The 18,257-nt window shown below is 52.9% G+C and overlaps 8 protein-coding genes across 8 annotated transcripts; 3 read left to right on the top strand and 5 right to left on the bottom strand.

The window, feature by feature from the left end:
* The first annotated feature begins 152 nt into the window (after window positions 1-152).
* Window positions 153-2,189, top strand: BO97DRAFT_405249 (SGNH/GDSL hydrolase family protein). Its single transcript, XM_025695148.1, has 10 exons — window positions 153-427; window positions 499-505; window positions 568-604; window positions 693-745; window positions 822-959; window positions 1,009-1,098; window positions 1,152-1,245; window positions 1,315-1,374; window positions 1,431-1,667; window positions 1,717-2,189. The coding sequence occupies exons 1-10, from the start codon at window positions 226-228 to the stop codon at window positions 2,020-2,022; spliced, it is 1,224 nt and encodes a 407-aa protein (XP_025551750.1). The 5' UTR covers window positions 153-225; the 3' UTR covers window positions 2,023-2,189.
* A 543-nt stretch (window positions 2,190-2,732) lies between these two features.
* Window positions 2,733-3,837, top strand: BO97DRAFT_451147 (NAD(P)-binding protein; the record flags this gene model as incomplete). The annotated part of the gene is made up of 3 exons (XM_025698964.1): window positions 2,733-3,329; window positions 3,383-3,658; window positions 3,711-3,837. The coding sequence occupies exons 1-3, from the start codon at window positions 2,737-2,739 to the stop codon at window positions 3,835-3,837; spliced, it is 996 nt and encodes a 331-aa protein (XP_025551749.1). The 5' UTR covers window positions 2,733-2,736.
* An 87-nt stretch (window positions 3,838-3,924) lies between these two features.
* BO97DRAFT_451140 (uncharacterized protein) lies at window positions 3,925-5,550 on the bottom strand. The gene is made up of 4 exons (XM_025698963.1): window positions 5,247-5,550; window positions 5,078-5,185; window positions 4,722-5,022; window positions 3,925-4,670 (listed from the first exon to the last, which is right to left on the bottom strand). The coding sequence occupies exons 1-4, from the start codon at window positions 5,539-5,541 to the stop codon at window positions 3,944-3,946; spliced, it is 1,431 nt and encodes a 476-aa protein (XP_025551748.1). The 5' UTR covers window positions 5,542-5,550; the 3' UTR covers window positions 3,925-3,943.
* A 591-nt stretch (window positions 5,551-6,141) lies between these two features.
* Window positions 6,142-7,222, bottom strand: BO97DRAFT_451136 (putative isochorismatase family hydrolase). Its single transcript, XM_025698962.1, has 4 exons — window positions 7,118-7,222; window positions 6,753-7,065; window positions 6,461-6,680; window positions 6,142-6,408 (listed from the first exon to the last, which is right to left on the bottom strand). Exons 1-4 carry the CDS (start codon window positions 7,199-7,201, stop codon window positions 6,318-6,320), a joined length of 708 nt encoding a protein of 235 aa, XP_025551747.1. The 5' UTR covers window positions 7,202-7,222; the 3' UTR covers window positions 6,142-6,317.
* A 1,677-nt stretch (window positions 7,223-8,899) lies between these two features.
* Window positions 8,900-10,232, bottom strand: BO97DRAFT_405248 (Hsp20/alpha crystallin family protein). The gene has a single exon (XM_025695147.1). It carries the CDS (start codon window positions 10,141-10,143, stop codon window positions 9,037-9,039), a length of 1,107 nt encoding a protein of 368 aa, XP_025551746.1. The 5' UTR covers window positions 10,144-10,232; the 3' UTR covers window positions 8,900-9,036.
* A 677-nt stretch (window positions 10,233-10,909) lies between these two features.
* On the top strand, window positions 10,910-13,222 carry BO97DRAFT_344127 (Zn(II)2Cys6 transcription factor; the record flags this gene model as incomplete). The annotated part of the gene is made up of 3 exons (XM_025691722.1): window positions 10,910-11,287; window positions 11,464-11,937; window positions 11,987-13,222. 3 exons carry the CDS (start codon window positions 10,910-10,912, stop codon window positions 13,220-13,222), a joined length of 2,088 nt encoding a protein of 695 aa, XP_025551745.1.
* A 199-nt stretch (window positions 13,223-13,421) lies between these two features.
* On the bottom strand, window positions 13,422-14,231 carry BO97DRAFT_405246 (short-chain dehydrogenase). The gene has a single exon (XM_025695146.1). It carries the CDS (start codon window positions 14,078-14,080, stop codon window positions 13,517-13,519), a length of 564 nt encoding a protein of 187 aa, XP_025551744.1. The 5' UTR covers window positions 14,081-14,231; the 3' UTR covers window positions 13,422-13,516.
* Window positions 14,232-16,481: 2,250 nt separating this feature from the next.
* On the bottom strand, window positions 16,482-17,786 carry BO97DRAFT_405244 (ankyrin repeat domain-containing protein). The gene has a single exon (XM_025695145.1). The coding sequence runs from the start codon at window positions 17,668-17,670 to the stop codon at window positions 16,585-16,587; it is 1,086 nt and encodes a 361-aa protein (XP_025551743.1). The 5' UTR covers window positions 17,671-17,786; the 3' UTR covers window positions 16,482-16,584.
* Between the last annotated feature and the right edge of the window lie 471 nt (window positions 17,787-18,257).

Raw genomic sequence — 18,257 nt, 5'->3', positions numbered from 1 at the left:
TCACCTCATCCTTGGCGGCAGTAGCGCGGCTACGGGCGGCAAAACCACCAGTCATCGTCATTTCGTTTTGCTTGGCTGGCCCGAGTCCACTCCACTGCCACCCCTGACCATCACTTAATCTCACTTAATCTCACTTATTAATCTGCTCGCACGCGCTCATTCCATCATGCGTCGTTGTCTGCTGTCAAGCATCACTCTTCTCTCTCCCCGTGGCTGCTGCTCACGATGAGATTCATTCCTCTTGTTCTGCTCTTCTTCCTCCGGTTCTGGCCTGCTGCTGCCACCATTCTGCAGAACGGTCAGCCGCGCGAGGACCCTTATCCCGGCCAGCAATCCCCTATCACTCTCGATGGTTCCTGGAGAAATTACGACGCCGGGGTCCCGGAGATTGCCTACAAAGGCCGTTGGGATAGCAATCATATTTCCTGTGAGCCGAAACCTTTCCCCCTCACACGGGACGCAAGTGTCCTGCTGGATCCGCAGCTAACCGAGATTCAGGGTGGTCGTGGGTTTTTATCTTTTCTATTCAAGTGGCTGACGCCTGAGTGACTGATCGTGTGCGCATAGAGCCCCGGGGATCAAGGTTCAATTTTCTGGCAACAAGGTAAGGTTACATACTAAGTTTACCCCGCGACCGTGGGAAAAGTGATCGAGAATGACTCGGACTGACGCATTCGGACTCCACATTCCAGTTAGCTCTAAGTTTCGGCCCCAGCACCTCCAACGGCGTCCTCGTGGCTTATCGGTATATCCTCCTCTCCCTTCCCTCCCTTCCCTCCCTTCCACCCGGTCGCTCCCCGATACCAACTACAATGCAACAGACTGGGCTCCCTGGACTGGCGGTTTTCCAACGTGACAGCCGATGCGACCTACCAATTCATCGGTCCCGATGATTTCAAGGATGGAATCGATACCAAAAGCAATGTCTTTGAGATGCGCGTGACGAATTGGGGCCTGGGATAAGTTTGCCTCTGCTGGAATGTCTTTTCGGTCGCTTATCGCCTGCACAGTTCAGATGGCCGGTGTCTCTGTCGCGAAAGACGCCTACATCACGAAACCCACTCCGTACAAGAGAAAGGTGGAAATCATTGGAGGATCGTGAGTTGCACAGCTGCCCATACGGCGACTTGCCATCATACTGACCCAAGGAGGCTGGCTGGGGGCCAATATGCTACCTATGAGACCTTATCGTCCTGGTCCTTCCTCTACGGAGCTGGACTCGGAGACGCGGAATTCACTATTACCGTCAGTCCGACCGTTCTTGAAGATGGTTTTTTTTGTCAATGAAGCGTACGCGTACTCACGGTCATCCAGGCCTACCCCGGTGTCTGCTTGGCGGACATGCAATGCTATGGTGGCGGTGTCCACGGAATGGTATGGCAACCCATCAGTCAAATGATCTATCACCTCGGAGCGACTAATGATGACAGACATGGTTCTGGAACCGCGCATCCGACCCCGGAGCTCGCGCCCACCAGTTCTACGGCGACAACCCGCCCCCATTCGACAACTCCGCCGAGCAACCGGCCGACCTGGTGTTCATTCAGATGGGCGGAAACGACTGGCGTCACCCGAACGAGGTTCCCGGCGACAAGTTCTACCAAGCGTATGTCGACATGGTCGAGGAAATCCATCGGGTGTGGCCCAAGGCCGAAATCGTTCTCATGGTAGGCTCATTCGCCTGTCTTTGTGCGGTACTTGCTAACTGTGCCATAGTCGCAATGGGGACCCTTTGAGAAATCCGGGACGGAGTACAAGTCGACGATGCAGTACAAGGATGAGATCATCAAGGTGTACGAGTACTTCAAGGACCTGCGCTGGACCTTTGTGCACTACCTCAACACGGATGGCATTCTGCAGCACAATGACATCAATCCGAAGAACCATCCGACGGATGTCGGCCACATCAAGGTGGCCAGCCATCTGCTGCAGTGGACGAGGCTGGTCCTGCGCTGGGATCTGAAGCCGACCGGAGAGATGCAGCATGGAACGCTGTACTGGAACGATGAAGAAGGCTATTGATCTTAATAGAGGGATGTATATTTTGTAATGATTCGAGCCATGGTGTTGCCTTGCATTCGCATTGCGACCTAGAGGTTGTTGTGCATATTCAAAGGGAGGATGATGCTCGACCTTCAGCTGTATTATTTATTTGTGAGATAGTTGAACATAGCCTAAATGCTATATAGAAGTTATTGACTAGCTTCACTTTTCCTCACCTTTGGCACTTATTTACTGGCAATATCAGGGGTACTTGCACTTACCCATGACAGGCTTCAGTATCACAAATCTTGGAACAGACTGCGCTATACTCCATCCAGAAAACACTCTCACATTGGCTGATCAATCCCCACTTATCTCTAGCGTGCACTTAATATCAAGCACTGACAGTCTGATTTGCTGGCCTGAACCCTTGAAATCCACCCTGTCACTCAACAGTCTAACCCAAAGAGGATGCTTCTCTCCCAGTGGTCCATTATCTACAATTCCATCACTTTGATGCACCATGGCTTCAAAATCAAATGCCTGCTTTTCGGACATAAGAACAGTCTCTAGATTTGCATCTCTACCTCCGTAAAGTCCGTCCAGATGCTAAGACCAATGTTGGTTGAGAGGACACATAAATAGCAACCATAGCCATCAGTAGCCCTCCCTCCATCAACCCACGCATCGGAACAACAACAGTGAACAAAAAGAACCTTGATCACAGCAGATCCTCACTACACTCAAATCACCATGTCCGAATACGAAATGATCTCGACCCAGCGTCGTAACCTTCCCCTCCTCGCGACCCCCGAGACCTCCGCGGGCAAAACCTACATCATCACCGGCGCCAACACGGGCCTCGGCTTCGAAGCCGCCAAGCACTTTGTCGCCCTCTGTGCCGACAAAGTCATCCTTGCGGTGCGCAATCTGGAGTCCGGAGCCGCCGCTCAAGCTGCCATCGAGGAGGCCACCGGTCGCACGGGGGTGGCGGAGGTCTGGCACCTCGACCTCGCGAGCTTCGACTCTGTCCAGGCCTTTGCGCGGCGGGCGGACGAGGAGCTGGAGCGCATCGATGCCTTGGTTGAGAATGCGGCGGTGGCGATGATGGGTCCTGTGCGGGCGGAGGGTCATCTTCTGTCTGTTACGGTGAATGTGCTGAGTACGCTTCTCTTGGCGGTGTTGCTAGCCAAGAAGATGAGAGAGAGCGCGAAGAGGATTGGGGGGTTGGCGAGGGTGGTGGTCGTTACGAGTCGGTTGGGGTTTATGGCGCAGGATGACTGGATGGCGATTGCGGAGGACCCGTTGGTGGGCATCGAGCAGGATGAGAAGCTGCAGTTCAACAGGTGAGTTTGGCTGCTTGGTAGAGGAGAAGGAAGAGCTAATGCAGTTGACTCAGTTATGCTCTGTCGAAGCTGATGGAGATTCTGGCATTGAAGCACCTCGCAACTTTGCTGCCGGTCGAGCGCACCGGAGTGGTCTTCAACCTCGTCTGCCCGGGCCTTTGCAAGACGGAGCTGATTCGCAATGCCCCGGCGGACTACAAAGCAGAGCTTACTGACTTGCATACGCTGTATGGGAGAACCGCTGAGGATGGCAGTCGTACGCTTTTGCACGGTGCGGTGGCGGGAGACGAGACCCATGGATGTCTTCTCCATTCTTGTGAGATGGGCGAGTAAGTGTCTCGGTTGGTTCACGCGAAACGCGCCCGTGCTAAAACTTAATAGGATTGATGTTCCTAGCTGGGTGACCGACGAAAAAGGAAAGGCAATGCAGGAGCGGCTCTGGAATGCCCTTGCGAAGAAAGTAGAGTCAATCCAGCCAGGGTGTATCGCCGATTTGCTAGATGTCTGAGCGTGTGGTAGGAGTTTGTAGTATGTTTCATCTTCATCTTCCTGATAATGCTTTAGTGGAGGTGTTATTTATTAGTCTCGATGCACCCTCGTTTCAAATATTATTGTCAATGTATCACGTCTCCCATCTCATCTGTCATTTCGCCTGAACTGCCGTAGAACGGAGCGATGGTGAGCCAGAAGAGCTGGGCTGGTTTGTCGTGGAGAGCATTGACCCAGGGATACTTGCTAATTAAGCATAGGGTATGGCTCCAGGTGCGAAGCCCGAGGCTTTGTATGAGAGCCCGAGCTTTAGAGGCAAGCCATCCAGGGACATTTTTTCTGAAGACAGATGCTGTGCTGACGAATAGTGCCCATAGCAAGGCTTCTTCTGCTTCACTCCCAGCCTCTATTTTGTCTGCGACAGATCGAAGTAATTTCGCAAGCAGTTGGTTATCAGCTATTTCTTGATCCAGTCGTCGAATGAAAGCGCAGAGAAAAGCTATCAAGCCGAGGTGGATGACTTCGTCAAGATGGCTAGCAATGCGCGGTTGTCGTTGTTGCAGAGGATTGACCTGCATCAGTCGATAGCCAAAGGATAGAATCATATCGTAGTAAGCCGTATATGAAAGCCTTGCTCTTCGGCCGGCCCCAATGTCATTGTAGCTGAGTGCAAAACCCAGTCCGTGTCGGAATAGTATCAATAGATAAGGATCTATATGTTGAGAGCAAGCCCAGCCTATTGCTATACGAGACCCCAGGTCGTTGCGGGCCGTTTCCATACTCATAGCATCAACGTCTTCAGCCGAGAATAAAGTATCGCAGCCCAGCTGGAACGAGCATTCCAAGTCACACCTATATATGACAATTAGTAAAGAGAACCGATGAAGCTTGCACGGCCCTTACAGGAATATCTTCATCGACAGCTCACTGCTCAGTCCACGAACCCCGCCTCGCAAATCCGCCAACTGCCGCAGTCCCCGCGTGTGGACGAGAGCCCGCCCAAATTGGCCCTGGTGTCGCTCGTAATGCACCATCCCAACGACTGCGGCTATAGTATCATCCGAGGTAGCATTGACGCCTGACAGTCGGTCATTGATGAGACGGAGGGTACGCGATAAATGGCGCAGCGTTTCCGCGGCTTTGTCCTTCTCCGATACCAAGCCGGGTATGAGGGTAAACGATGTGGCTAGGACCGAATGGAGGTCTATCCAATAATAAACGTTATTATCTTAGCGTCACTGTAACATAGGGACACGTACATGCTTCGTCTAGGAACATGTATTGGACCCAAATAAGAGGAGCATTTGGTTCCTCAACGATGTGAAACAGCTCGGGAGCACCGCGTAGATCACGAAGAAAGTCGAGCACTATTAGGGTTAGAATGAATATTATGCTGCAAGGCTACTCTCGGCTCTAGATCAAGCCTACCCTTCTCTGCAATGATCCTAGTCTGTGGTGCTAGCTCCACGGGAAATATCAACCCGTTCGTGATCGGCCTTTCAAGGTGGCAGGCAAGATCTCGATCCCGATCCACAGCGACTGCATGAGCATTGGCGATAATGATAGGCACTTGGAAGCTACTGGGTTTATCACCGACGCTGGACAATCTAGGTGGCCGTCTGCAGGTTCTCCCAGCGTTCTTGCCCCGAGCCACATGGCTACGGATGCGCTTCCTGGTTGTGGTCGAGATGGCGGAGTTCTCGTCAACAAACTCCCAGCGCATGATTATAACGATGTATTCGTTGATGGAGCAAAGAAGTTGGCAAAAATGAAAATCAATTGCCATGGGCGGAGACAGTAAGCCCCAGGGAGACAGTGAGATCGGCGATAGCGGAGATAACGGACTTATATAAGTCATATTCTCTGCATATTGGTTGAAATGCCAGGTAGGAACCTTGAACCTTTAAGAAAGACCAACAAGAATTGTACGTTACTCTGCTGGGCACCCTTACTTGCTTCTCCAATGAGAGGTAAGGTTATGGGAGGCGATCCGATAGAAATCATGCTCGGTACTCGGCCACACAGTCTTCAGGCATCCTGAGCTTCCGAATTCCACAATTCGGAGCGCAGCTTTATTTGAAGCTGATGGTCTACACTTAGAAACGTCTTCTTGTTACTCATGGGTGGGATGAAGATTATTCATTGGTGCTAAAGAGCATTCTGGGGCGGAAACATTATCATAAGAGTATGGAGCACCTGAGTGGAGCGTAGGGCGGGAATAGTGCTTTAGGCTAGTCTCTGTTTATTTTGGTGACCGGAATTGAAAAATTACTAGCACGACTGAACGAATTCGAGACTCTCATCAGTCACTTGATTGTCTATTACTAAACTTGTACTATAGTTTGGATTGTCCCACACTGCGACCAAGACCGCTAGAACCAGGTACAGGGCTTATCTTGACTGGGAGAATGGTTGGCACCCGCGACAGCAGCCAGACCCGTCTCCTTTCTAGCCCGAGGGGCCAGAGATCCTGGCGCGCTCACCTGGCGCGTGAAGAGCTTAGATGAGGGTCTCCTCAACAGCAGCCAGGGTACCGTTGACGATGGCACCGGCGTGGTGACGAGCAACCAGACCGTAAGCGAACTGGTACCTATGGGGCTGTTAGCACCAAAGATTCAAAGTTGACAAGAACCGAAACTTACTGGTCGAGCCAAGGGAGGAGCTCGTTCAAGCCAGGGGTGTGGCGCCAGTCGCGCATGAGGTCGCAGATGATACCGAAGATGCCCATCAGAGTGACACCAGCCTTCTCCATGCGACGGTTGGCGTCGATGGCCAACTTGGCATCAAAGGTACCGCTAGCCTCGGTGTTGGCATACACCTCGTATCCCTCGTCAATCAGGGACAGCGCCAAGAAAGCAGTACCTGCATCATTAGCCTCAAGCTTTCATTGCAATTGTCGGGTGGGCTCCTTCTCATTGATATTAGGGGACTTACAAACTTCAGTGACAATACCGCCAATGATCAGCTGCTTCTTGCCAGTGGCCTTGACGGCAGCCCGGAACTCAGCGTTGTCCCAGGCGTTGACCTCACCCTGACGGCGAACGAAAGTGGCATTGGGGTGCATGTCGGTGATCTCCTTGAGGAGAAGACCGTTGGGGCCAGCGTCGGAGGAGGAGGTCAACACGGTGGGGAGGTTGAAAGCCTTGCCGATGGCAGCGTGGGCCAGGATGTTGTTGCGGAAGTCGTTGGTGCTGTAGTCGCGCACCAACTGGGTCAGACCGACCTGGTGGTCAATCACGAGAAGGGCCTTTTCCATGATCAGTCTCTCATCTTCAGGAGGAGTCCTGATTCAGACTTACCGCATTGTCCTTGTCGATGCGGTTCCACGCCTGAACAGAGGAGACTCCAAGAGTCAAGGCTGCGAGGATGTTGCTAAGACGCATTTTGGCGATGAGGAAGTGCTGCTGAAATGGCTTGAACTTGGCTGATGGGATACTCGGATTGATGAGTCTCTTGATGATTCTCTGTTGACCTGGGCGACGAGCACCTCTTTATAGTCGAGAATTCACCATGTAGAAGCCGATAGTCACCAGTCACCCAAGATGGAAGTGTATGCTCAGCATTGGGTCATGATTGTCAAGCAGCAACTCGTCTAGAAGCGACGGGATCTCGTATCGCAGATGTCTTGGCCGCAGCCTGGAGAGGAGTACTGGCTAGTCTACCGTATGGCCCGGCCAGATTAGGGCTATGGAGGCTATTAGCAGTGCATTATGGATTGATTATGGGATCCTGACTGGTCAGGCTTGGCGCTGACAACCGACCGCCCGAAGGAATTCGCGCCGCGCCCGTTCCCCACTATATCCGAGTATCCCTTGTTTTCACCCAATCATTCCCTCCCAAATAGATTGATAATGGACCCTGGAGGGCCACTTTGGCAGACAAGCCCGTGTCAACTGCACTAAAATGCCCTCTTTCGGAATATGGTCTCCATACTGTCTTCATGATGGATCGCTTCCCTAACCACTTTGCCCCGGCGGGATGTCATGTCCCTCGCCGTTGCGTCTAATGGCTGGCTAGCAAAATTCTTCTGCCTTACTTTCCCCATCTGATATCCCGTATACGAGATCAGGGTGGATGCGGGGGCATTTGCTATCAATCTAACGGCGATTCTAGCCTGACTCCGCCAAGCGTGCGGCATTATGAAGGGTTCGCCCCTGTTTGCGTTCCCCAAATCCCGACTGCAGGTGGTGGCTGCACCAATGATCCAAACCGACGAACACGTTCTCGTGTGTGATTGCCGGCACTTGGATGAATCTGGAGGCGAAAGTCCGTCCGCTTTGCTGTCCCTGCATGACCAGGGTCCTCCTTCCCCTAATCCGATTATAGACTAAGCGGGACACCGGCTGCAGCACCGGTGTCTCTACCTGCAGAAACGGGTCGAGAAGCCCTATCTCGCGTTTTGAATCACGAAGGAAGGACCCATGTGATTGTGCTTGCGCCATCGGCCACCGTGAAGCTTACCCTGAAGGGTTAGGGAGTACAGTTAGCAGGTCGGATTCCTACCGAAAATGCATTTGATTCACTCTATCATACTTCCCGAATGGTCGGAGCCGGACGAGGACAATTTAAAGTAAATTACACTTTATTACCTCGTGTTGCAGAGGGCTCACTGGAATACACCTTCCTTTCTGGGCTGGTCGCCAAGACGAGATCTGATCTTGCCATGCCAGGTAATCTGCACGTGGCGATCATTTGCACGATACGAGCCTCCTACGCCGACTCCTCCGACTCCGACTTCTAACCTGGCGAACCGACGAGACTAAATTGTCTTGTGGTGTACGTCAAGATGACCAGGATTTGCCATGCATGATGTCTACCGAAGGAGCGAATCAGAGACTCTGACTTGGTCGTATCGACATTAAGCGCATCAAGTGCAATCTCCAATCGAACCTTCGATACGGGCTGTCTCAATGTTGGGCGCTTGGCGCCATGCTTATTTCGTCTACTCCAACAAGTATCCAATACGAGGGAATCTTCACACTCGTCAAATTCAACATCAGACATATGCTTGCGCAGGAGGCTATACTATCTCAGGTCTGCATTAGAAGATGATATTCGTCTAGTTTACGTACTACAACCTATTCTAAAACTGTTTAGAGACCATCATAATTGGGATTAAAGCAATCTACATTGAACAAGAGATACACACTAAAGCTAGAAGAATGTCAAGAATCCCAAAAGTACTTCACCGTCCTAGTAACCAGCAAGTGAGCCCTGTTTACTGGATATCAACCTTGGTGACCACCACCACGTCCGGTTTCACCTTGGGCAACCGGACACTAAGAACCCCATTTTCCATCTCCGCCGCGATCTCATTGGCATTAAGCTCGACCGGGTGGGCAACACTACCCAGGCGCACTTTGCGGTCAAAGGCACCAACCCGGCGCTCGTCCAGCGCCAGTGCCTTCAGCAATTCTTCGTCTCCGGAACGTTCAATGACACCTGAAATGCTGAGCTCGAACTTGCGCGGATCCCACTTGACTTCGACGGCGTCCTTCTTGGCACCGGGCAGCGAGGCGTGAATGAGAAACGCATCGGCAGTGTCGTAGACATCAACTTCGGGCTGGAACTCGGTGTGCTTATTGTCTTGGAAGCCAAATCGACCCCATGGACCGAAACCAGGAGGGGGAGGGGGAGGGCCGCATCGTCTGCCATGCTTGAATCCGCGCATGTGCTTGCGGCCTCCCCAGTACGGGTGCGGCCCATGACCACCACGAGCACCAAACCCGTGGTGGTGACCTCGGTGAAGACCGGAGCCGTTATGGAGATCGAAGTCGTCAGGAAAGCCGAAGCCTCCACGAGGGCCAAAGCCGTGGTGACCTCCAAATCCACCCCAAGCGCCTCCACAGCCGTGAGGACCTTCACGACCGCCAGGACCTCCATGCCCGAAGAAGGGACCAGGACCGCCTCGGGGACCGAAACCTCTTGGACCAGGGCCCGGACTAAGGCGGCGACGCCCAGAATCACCGCGTCCTCGACCGTGGAAACCACCGCGCCTTCCGTGACCTTTGCGGTCGTGCTGCGGCTTGGGATCACGCGGCTCGTCGTGTTCTTCATCGGAACTGTCCGAGGATGACTCCTCCAGCTCCTCTTCGTGGATTGTTTCTTCGTCGTCTTCCGGAGTGTGTTCGCGATGACGGCGGTGGTGAGGGCCATGGCGTCCGTGGCGGCCTCTGCGACCGGGCCACTGCTCTTCGCTATCGGTGGTATTATGGTTGTGCTCGGGGTGATGGGAGAAAAATGGGTGAGCGAAGCCGTGTTCTTCCATGTTGGAGACGAAGTCCCAGAAAGGAGCAGCTTGGTTGAGTTGGCGTATAGAAGCCATGCTGATTTGTGGGACGTATAATGAGAAGCAGGTAGATAGTAGAGGAAAAAAAGTAATGAGATGAATGGAGATTTGCAAGTACTTAAGAGTTAGAGCTGAAGATAGCCACAACAACCGGCGGCTTCTACATCTTTATATAGTAAGCAGTCCAGACAACCACGCTGGATGTTTTGATAGAGTTCGCCACTGCGATCTTGTCGTCGTAACACTTGTTGTCAACCTGGAGCCGTTCACTCGCCACTTCTGCTGCTGCTGCTGCTGCTGCTCGGAGTTAAGATGAGATTCGTATATCCCGAGTCTCGGAGATGACTCATTTCCGGGCCACTGCAGGCTTTCGCTGCCTAAAGCGGAATTTTGGGCCGAGACTGCCCGTCACCTCAGCCACACTTTGCAATCAGCCCTATCCCGATTCCCAATAACTCCCCAGGTTTCAAGCCTGGCCACGTAATCCCAAGAAGCAGGATTGGATCCCGAATGCCTGTGGCGATGCCATGTGAACGTCGAGAGATTGTGAGTTTTCTAGGTGAGTCAGACGCCGCCACACAGGATCAGCTTGGTATTCTTGCTGCATGGCATCTGACCCAGATGGTGATGATCGCCGCATCAAGACAAACTCGGGGATTTGTAAGCCCGAGGGGGGAAGCCTGGGTAATGCCTGAGGCAGCCACCGCATCTCCTAATCTCCGCCCCCTCTTCTCTCTTTCTCTGACTGACTGACTCTCCCTTCATCCACAACATCCCACCCCCTTTAGAATGCTTTGATATGATGTCCACCCCCGGAGATTCACGCCCCGCTGCCAAGCCACAGCGAATTCTGTCCTGCGTGCTTTGTCAGCAACGCAAGATCAAATGCGATCGCAAATCGCCTTGTGGAAACTGCCTCCGCGCTGGCGCTGACTGTGTACTGGCTACGCGCCAGCGTCGTCGACGCTTTGCTGAGCGCGATCTGCTGGAGCGCCTCCGCCACTATGAAGATCTGTTGCGCCACAACCACATCCCATTCCAGCCCCTTCATCCTCCGCCTGATGATGACCCAACCTCGCCCGGTGGCAGTGAGCCAACCTCGCACAGATCCGAGCTGGAACAGCCGCCTCCAGATGCCGTCTCTGACCCATCAGTGAAGACGAAGACGAAGCGTAAAGCTGTGTAAGTGGCTATAAGACCAAGAATGACCTTCCGACGCAGCTGGCTGAGATTCGGACAGAAATCTGTGGCACGCCATGAATCAAAGGGTAATGCCAATCGCGATTATCCAGGCGGGGTCCACTGAACTGATATGTCATACAGGCGCCGGATGCCAGTGATCCGGAGGATGAGGAGGAGGCAGCCGATCGTGGCCTTGGTCAGGATGTGAGCCAGGCGGTCATCACCACTGCCTGGAATCAGATGTATCAGAGCGAACCAGGTGATTATCTTTTGTTTGGTCATGCGAAGACCAATATCGATCTCGCAGCTATACATCCGGACCAGGCTCAAATATTTCGCCTGTGGCAAATCTATCTCGATAATGTCGACCCGTTGCTCAAGATCACCCATACACCCACTTTACAGTCACGGATCATCGATGCCGCAGCCGATATAGCCCAGGTTCCCCCCGCACTGGAGGCCCTGATGTTTAGCATCTACTGTATGGCTTTGCTGAGTTTGAGTGACGACGCCTGTCAGAGAGCATTCGGCGCGTCTCGCAAGGAGCAACTAGCTACATATCAAGTGGCCTGCCAGCAGGCGCTCCGAGGTTGTGACATATTTCGCGCAGCCGATCGCGACAGCCTAACCGCGTTGCTTCTCTACCTGGTCGGTCCATCATAGAAGTTCTATAGTATGCTTTACTAAGTGTCAAAAGGTCTCTATACGTGAGGAGGCTGACCCTCGTACTTTGTCTTCCATGTTAGCCATCGCTATTCGCATTGCTCATCGCATGGGCCTACACCGAGAACCGGCCAACGCTCGCTGTCTGGCATTGGAAGGAGAGATGCGCCGCCGACTGTGGTGGTCGCTGATCATGTTTGACAGTCGTATTTGCGAGATATTTGACTACAGAGCAGCGCCCTTAGACCCCACCTGGGACTGCCAGCCGCCGGTCAACATCCATGACTTTGATCTCCGGCCCGAGATGAAGAAATTGCCCGCAGGGCACGACAGACCGACCGAGGCAATCTTCACCGTAGTCCGAAGCGAGGTTACCGACTTTATCCGCCATAGCTCCTTTCATTTGGATCTTACTAATCCACTCCTTCATCGACTGGTGGATAGATCACAGAATGCGAGCGATCTGAGCAGGTTTGAGCATAGCATAGAGCAGAAGTTCCTCAACTCCTGCAGCCTCGACAACCCTCTGCAGTACATGACCCTGTGGACGGCACGGGGATCATTGGCGAAGAGTCACTTGCTGGACTATTATACTCAACGGGCGAAAGCCACGACCGAGCCGACAGAAACGGGGCTGGACTGGGCTTTGAACCAGGCTCTTTCTATCATTCAGTCCGATACGAGGCTAATGGCGTCCTCACTTACTGTGGGATATCGGTGGTTCTTGCTCATGTATTTTCCCTTACCGGCCTACGTACATATTCTTCAAGATCTGCGGAAGCGCCCAGGGAAACGAGCAGACTCAGTCTGGGAAGCAATGGGCGACAATTATGAAGCACGGAAGATGAGTAGCATGCGGAGTGAGTCACCAATCTTTGTCGTCTTCTCCCGCCTCGTTCTTCAAGCTTGGGAAGCGCGAGAGACCGCATCCCCCGACCAACCGCTGCAGCCACCGCAGATGGTGGTGGACGTTCGCCGCAGGATCCTACAGATGCAAGCCTCTTTCCCCCGGGAAGCCGACAAAGATCCAACAAATGGCAATGCTACCAGTGCTTTAGCCACGGATAACGGTCCGCTCCCCATGCCTGCCAACATGCCTGCCAACATTGGGTCCGTGGGTCAAGGCGTTGCCGCTTACGAGCCGGAATTGCTGGCTTCTACCCGCACAGATCCCCTGAACTACGCTTCTTTATTCGGTGCCCACGAGATGGGCGTTGATTTGAACCAGCTGTACCTGTCTCCGATGGACTGGATTTTCGCTCAGCCATAGGACTGGTGACTATGGAACGAACAACTACACTACACTCTTGCAGGGCTAAGGCGTGATCTTCTCATGATTAAGGCCACGGCACAGGTTTAAACACCGTCGTGCGATAGTCGTTACCCACCAAAGTACGCATTGCCTTCAGCTTCTTGCGAACACGCTGAGGACAGTGTCGATTATGTTGGTCATGAATCATTATGTACAACATCTCCACCATGACTGGAACTTACAAGGTCACCCACAGCATAAGCTCCGTGATCACTCCACTTTACCCTCTCAACTCCGACCGAATCGGTTTTCTTACCAAGCCGTGTGGCCTCCATCACAGACTGTGGTACTTCCAGTCATAAAGCTGCTGGCCTCGCTCATGAGTAGCAATGCCAGGCCACGGAATTCCTCCGGCTTCGACAGACGACCCATCATGTTCTCCGATTCCCAGATTTCTTTCGTCGCAGGGTCCTGGTCAATCACCATCTGTGCCATGGGTGTGACAATATGTCCTGGACACAGGGTGTTTACACGGATCCCCCCTCGACCTTGCGGATCGACCTTGGCCCATTCCATCGCCAGACTGCGACCGAGCTGAATGACTGCCGCCTTGGAGGAGTTGTAGATTGACGAATTCATGCCCTTATTGGCAATCAGACCACTCATACTCGCAATGAGGAGGATTGACCCGCGAGTCTTGTGCTCCAACATCTGCCGACCGGCCGCGGTGGCCGAGTAAAAGACGCCCTTGTAGTTGGTATCGATGATTCGCTGAATATCGCTGTCGCTGTAATCCAGCGCATTAGCCACATGGTTGATCCCAGCCGCCACGATGACCCCGTCTAGTCTCTGCTTGTGCGAGGCGATGTCGGCCATGATCGCGTTGGATTCCTGTCTATCCCGGACATCGATGCGTTGATAATGCAAGCTGCCACCAAAATCGGGATTGGCACGGGCGCGGGCTGCGCGAAAGTCCTCATGTGGCTCGGCGAGAAGGTCCAAGCAGTGCACTGGCGCAATGAATCATCATTTGTTGACCACTTCAATCTGACTGACAAAGTGCGGTTCAATTGAGGTTCTTACCCTCGCCCCCGGCTTCAACCAATGCTTCCGCCATGGTCAACCCTAGCCCTCGGCCCCCTCCAGTGACCGCAAAGACTTTGCCCTCAAGGTTAAACTCCCGAAACCGTTGCCGCGCTTGCCCTTCCGGCAGGGGTTGTTTAATGTGTGACTGGGTGCTTAAGAGCCGGACGGTAGGAGCGGCGAGTATAGGCCGAAAGGCCCGCGGGCGCAAGGTTCTGGCCGTGTACCAGAGGCTCATCGTCAAGGCAATCTGTATTGAGTGTCTGTAGATTCGTGAAGTCGTTCGTTGTGTCGGGTACTGCCTGGACACGAGGACCATTAATATATCACGGCAATTACAGCCGAGAAGCATTCGCACATAGCAGAATGCCAGGGAACAAGGCACTTGGTATGTGCCAAGGCGATAAGGCTATGGGAGATAGTGTCATCGTGGAGATCGTATGGACAATGCAACAATAATGACGTACGAATGGGTTGCAGTGGAAGCTTCTCTAGCATTTTCGAGCAGCCGGAAGAAACACCCGACTCTTGGCAGTCCCTCTTGCGAAAACCTTCTTTACCACGACTATTTAACACTATTTCCTGCTTTCGGGCCGTCGGTTCCTGAAATTAGAATTTTGAGGCGGCAAATGCCGAAACAACCAAAATCTAGACGTGGACACGAGACGTCATATTGAGATATGTCGTGAGGCCCCAGGTGACACAATCATGAGCTCAACCTTTGTGAACTGTACTCGCTACAGTTACGTACCAGACAAATAAAGAAGTCAATCTAGTGTGCTTCTCAGAGATTCTGGCCATCTCTACGAGTTCAGCAAGAACCTCAATGCAAGAAAGATCAACACGATATCCAGGGAAATCCACAGCCAAACATATCAGAATCGGGCCGTAGCTGCTACAAATATCCCATGGGGGTCATACCTGCTTAGTGCTCGTAACAAGAATGCACAGTCCTCACCAAATGCTTTGGACACCTGCAACTCTTCCGATGCCGACGAGGACATATACGAAGCCGACAGTCTGTTCTCCGGCTCAGTATGGGCCAACTCACCCCTGATGCCTCGACTCGACGCTGAAGTGACATCCCGATTCTCTGAATTATCTGACTCTCCAGTAATGTCGAACACGACGTGGCCTTCCGAGATCACATTCAAAACCTCTTCTTCCAATTGATTAATGCTGATGCTGATTGTCCAAACGCAACCACGAGTTCGGGCTGGTACCATGCGATCCGCACCGGCAAGCCAGTCGAGAGGAGTCGATAGATGGACTCCGTGGTGTACCACCGGACCAAGAGCGCATATTATGTTGGCTTGACCCATTCTTTCTCAGCTTCCAGATCAAAAAGACCTCCACACGAACATAACAACGAGTCTTGCCATGGGGAGTGTTGACCACACTCTCTTGAAGAGCGAGCACTGAACGAATTCCTCGAGCACATAAGACCTAATAACCTGTGTTGTACTGTCGGATGTCTCTTGGCAGATCATCGAGCTGGAGCACGAGTGATCCTGCCAGTATCTACGGATTGTTAGTGTGCTCTGAGACAAACCCACACCGATAGAAACTTACTTGATCAAGGCGATGCACCGATATATTAAGTTCACCGATGACGCCGAACGCCCCTCCTGCGCCACGAACGGCCTTAAGCAACTATGCATCAGCTTTAACCAGCTTCCCATGAACGTAGATGACTTTGACCGCTGGGAGCTGATTGATTTATAAGCCAAACTTGGAACTACCGTTAATCGCCCAACCTATATATCCGACAGAGAAAATTGTCCTCGTGGCGGCGACCAGACCATGCTGTTGGCGCTCACGTATCGGGGGACATACGCCGCTCGCAAATTCGCATACTCGGGCGACGACGTTGAGATACAGTTCACAAGTTGGCTGTTGGAGAGGAAGTTTCCCGTTCCTGGAATTCTTCACCTAGCAGATCAGCTACCCTCTCGCCCAACAGAGTTAGGATAATTGTTCTGTGTAAAGCGATGTCGTTAAGATCATGGTGAATTTCTCTTCATATATGTTACTGAGCCAAGCCAACGACGTCGATCTCCAATATTGCCTGGAGCGATCGCACCGGGTCTAGGAACCACGGTTATGCGCGGAGCCAAGGTAAAGGGAGATGTCTGACAAGCTAGGAATCGGCTATATACGTCCAATGGTCTGGGTGATGGCACCGCACTTGGGTCTCTGGTCTTCCGAAGCAGCTGATGAGGAGAGCCTCGCCTGACATGAATTGACAATCAACCTACATGCCAAGTTCTGACCCTTCGTGATCATCTTTAGCACTATCAGTCCATCAGTTCGAGCATTTTCGCCCAACCCACTCTCTGGGTATACTCCCGGGCACTGCCAAACGGCCCTCGCGCATCCGGATCTGCGCCCTTCGCCAGCAGCCACCGCACCCTCTCGACTGCCCCGGCCATGGCCGCATAGACAATCGCATAACGCTGAGTCATGTGCTGCGTCTCCTCCGCAGCGTTGACATCCGCGCCTCGCTCGACGAGCAACTCCATCACTGGGAGCTGCGCACGGTCGGTCTCTTCGCTCTGGGTCCCGCGGTCGTGGGCTACATACGGACTCCAATCCGAAGGGTATCTTCCCGCCGCTCGGTGCAGCGGGACGCCGTTGTGGATATTTGCTCCGGCGTCGAGAAGCAGACGGACGATTTCGACATTGCCGCGGGCCGCGGCCAGTTCGAGAGGAGTGAGTCCTTTGGCCCCTATGACCGGGCCGATGTCGTCGGGATCGAATCCATGGGCAAGAAACCACTGCAGCAGGCGTGTATTGTTGACCAGCCGATTGATTAAAACCTTGTCGATGGGACGGTGGGTGTTGGGGGTCCATCCATGCTGGCTGAGAAGCTCGAACAGTGGGATGCGCTGGGTGTCGGGACCTTCGCAGATGCTGATCGGGGTGCGATGAAGGACCGGGGCTCCGCTCTCCAGAAGATAGCCCGCGGTCTCGAGATTTCCAGCCCGCAAAGCGTACGTGAGTCCTCGATGCAGGAAGGCTAGAGTTTGAGGGTTTGAATATAGCAGCGTCTGGAGAGTGGAGAGAGGGCCATTCCGACAGGCATAGTCGAAGGGAGTGGATGGAGCTGGAGTCGGGCCTCTGCAGGTGTAATCGACGGGCACAGTGATGGGAATATCATTGTAATAGCCAGCATTCATTGACATACCGAAGCTTGGTTGCGGTTGACGAAGCTGCTGCTGCTGCTGCTGCCGTATTCTCAACGCTGCCTGCTGTTGACTGAGCTGGTGCTGAGTTCTCATGGATGAATGCAGTTGACCTGCTTGTGCTCGGCGTACAGCCTCCTGCTGCAGGAGAACCCGATGATCGTCATCGGACGATGGTCTGTATTGCTGCTGGGACATCTTGATGCGGTGACAACCCAACTTATCATGGATAACCTAGAAGCAAGGCGGATGAAGAGTGGAGAAGGTAAGCGGAACGAGGTTAGTTATATACTTGGTGGTGGGCGGTGAAACACCTCCAACCCATCAACTTAGGCCCGGTCGCATCTGGTGGTTTTCAATCGGAAGGGAATATCCTTTCGCAGGGACCATCTACCATGATTCCTCTCTATGTCTCAGGTGATTTTAAATCTTCATGTATGTTGGTAGGATTGCGACGTGGGCTATACTCCAAGCGACACGAAGACGCCTCTCAGCCCTGATGACAATCACGTGATACAAAAGAACCATCCCAACTTCTTCGCCCTTTGGTTCGAGATGCTCAACAGTGAAACGGTTGAGCTACCTAAGTGTCTACTAGACTCCCGATACAGCTTATTAAGGGATGAGAAGAAAGCAATGGAAAGAAGGTTGCGATTTCAGTATCGCTGAGTGCGTGTCTTGTTATCATGATTCGAGAATCCACCATCAACCCCGAGCCTCACGATGCATGGCATGTGTTTCACCCATTTGGAGCAATGTAAAACAACAGCTCCAGTGAATCTCAC

Source organism: Aspergillus homomorphus (assembly GCF_003184865.1).
Source record: "Aspergillus homomorphus CBS 101889 unplaced genomic scaffold BO97scaffold_16, whole genome shotgun sequence".
Lineage (NCBI taxonomy): Eukaryota > Fungi > Ascomycota > Eurotiomycetes > Eurotiales > Aspergillaceae > Aspergillus > Aspergillus homomorphus.
The sequence above is the reverse complement of the archived record's forward strand: the minus strand, read 5'-3'. Positions and strand labels throughout refer to the sequence as shown.

Bases quoted from the DNA above. Each gene is read 5' to 3' on its own strand.
- BO97DRAFT_405248 (XM_025695147.1), bottom strand. From the start codon at position 10,143: ATGGCTTCTATACGCCAACTCAACCAAGCTGCTCCTTTCTGGGACTTC.
- BO97DRAFT_405246 (XM_025695146.1), bottom strand. From the start codon at position 14,080: ATGGCCGACATCGCCTCGCACAAGCAGAGACTAGACGGGGTCATCGTG.
- BO97DRAFT_451136 (XM_025698962.1), bottom strand. From the start codon at position 7,201: ATGCGTCTTAGCAACATCCTCGCAGCCTTGACTCTTGGAGTCTCCTCT. The intron at 7,066-7,117 runs GTAAGTCTGAAT...ATCATGGAAAAG, and splicing joins GCATCGACAAGGACAATGCG to GCCCTTCTCGTGATTGACCA. The intron at 6,409-6,460 runs GTAAGTTTCGGT...ACAGCCCCATAG, and splicing joins CTCCTCCCTTGGCTCGACCA to GTACCAGTTCGCTTACGGTC.
- BO97DRAFT_405244 (XM_025695145.1), bottom strand. From the start codon at position 17,670: ATGTCCCAGCAGCAATACAGACCATCGTCCGATGACGATCATCGGGTT.
- BO97DRAFT_405249 (XM_025695148.1), top strand. From the start codon at position 226: ATGAGATTCATTCCTCTTGTTCTGCTCTTCTTCCTCCGGTTCTGGCCT. The intron at 746-821 runs GTATATCCTCCT...ACAATGCAACAG, and splicing joins GGCGTCCTCGTGGCTTATCG to ACTGGGCTCCCTGGACTGGC. The intron at 1,375-1,430 runs GTATGGCAACCC...TAATGATGACAG, and splicing joins GTGGCGGTGTCCACGGAATG to ACATGGTTCTGGAACCGCGC.
- BO97DRAFT_451140 (XM_025698963.1), bottom strand. From the start codon at position 5,541: ATGCGCTGGGAGTTTGTTGACGAGAACTCCGCCATCTCGACCACAACC. The intron at 5,023-5,077 runs GTACGTGTCCCT...ATTATTGGATAG, and splicing joins CATGTTCCTAGACGAAGCAT to ACCTCCATTCGGTCCTAGCC. The intron at 4,671-4,721 runs GTAAGGGCCGTG...TGTCATATATAG, and splicing joins CTGTCGATGAAGATATTCCT to GTGTGACTTGGAATGCTCGT.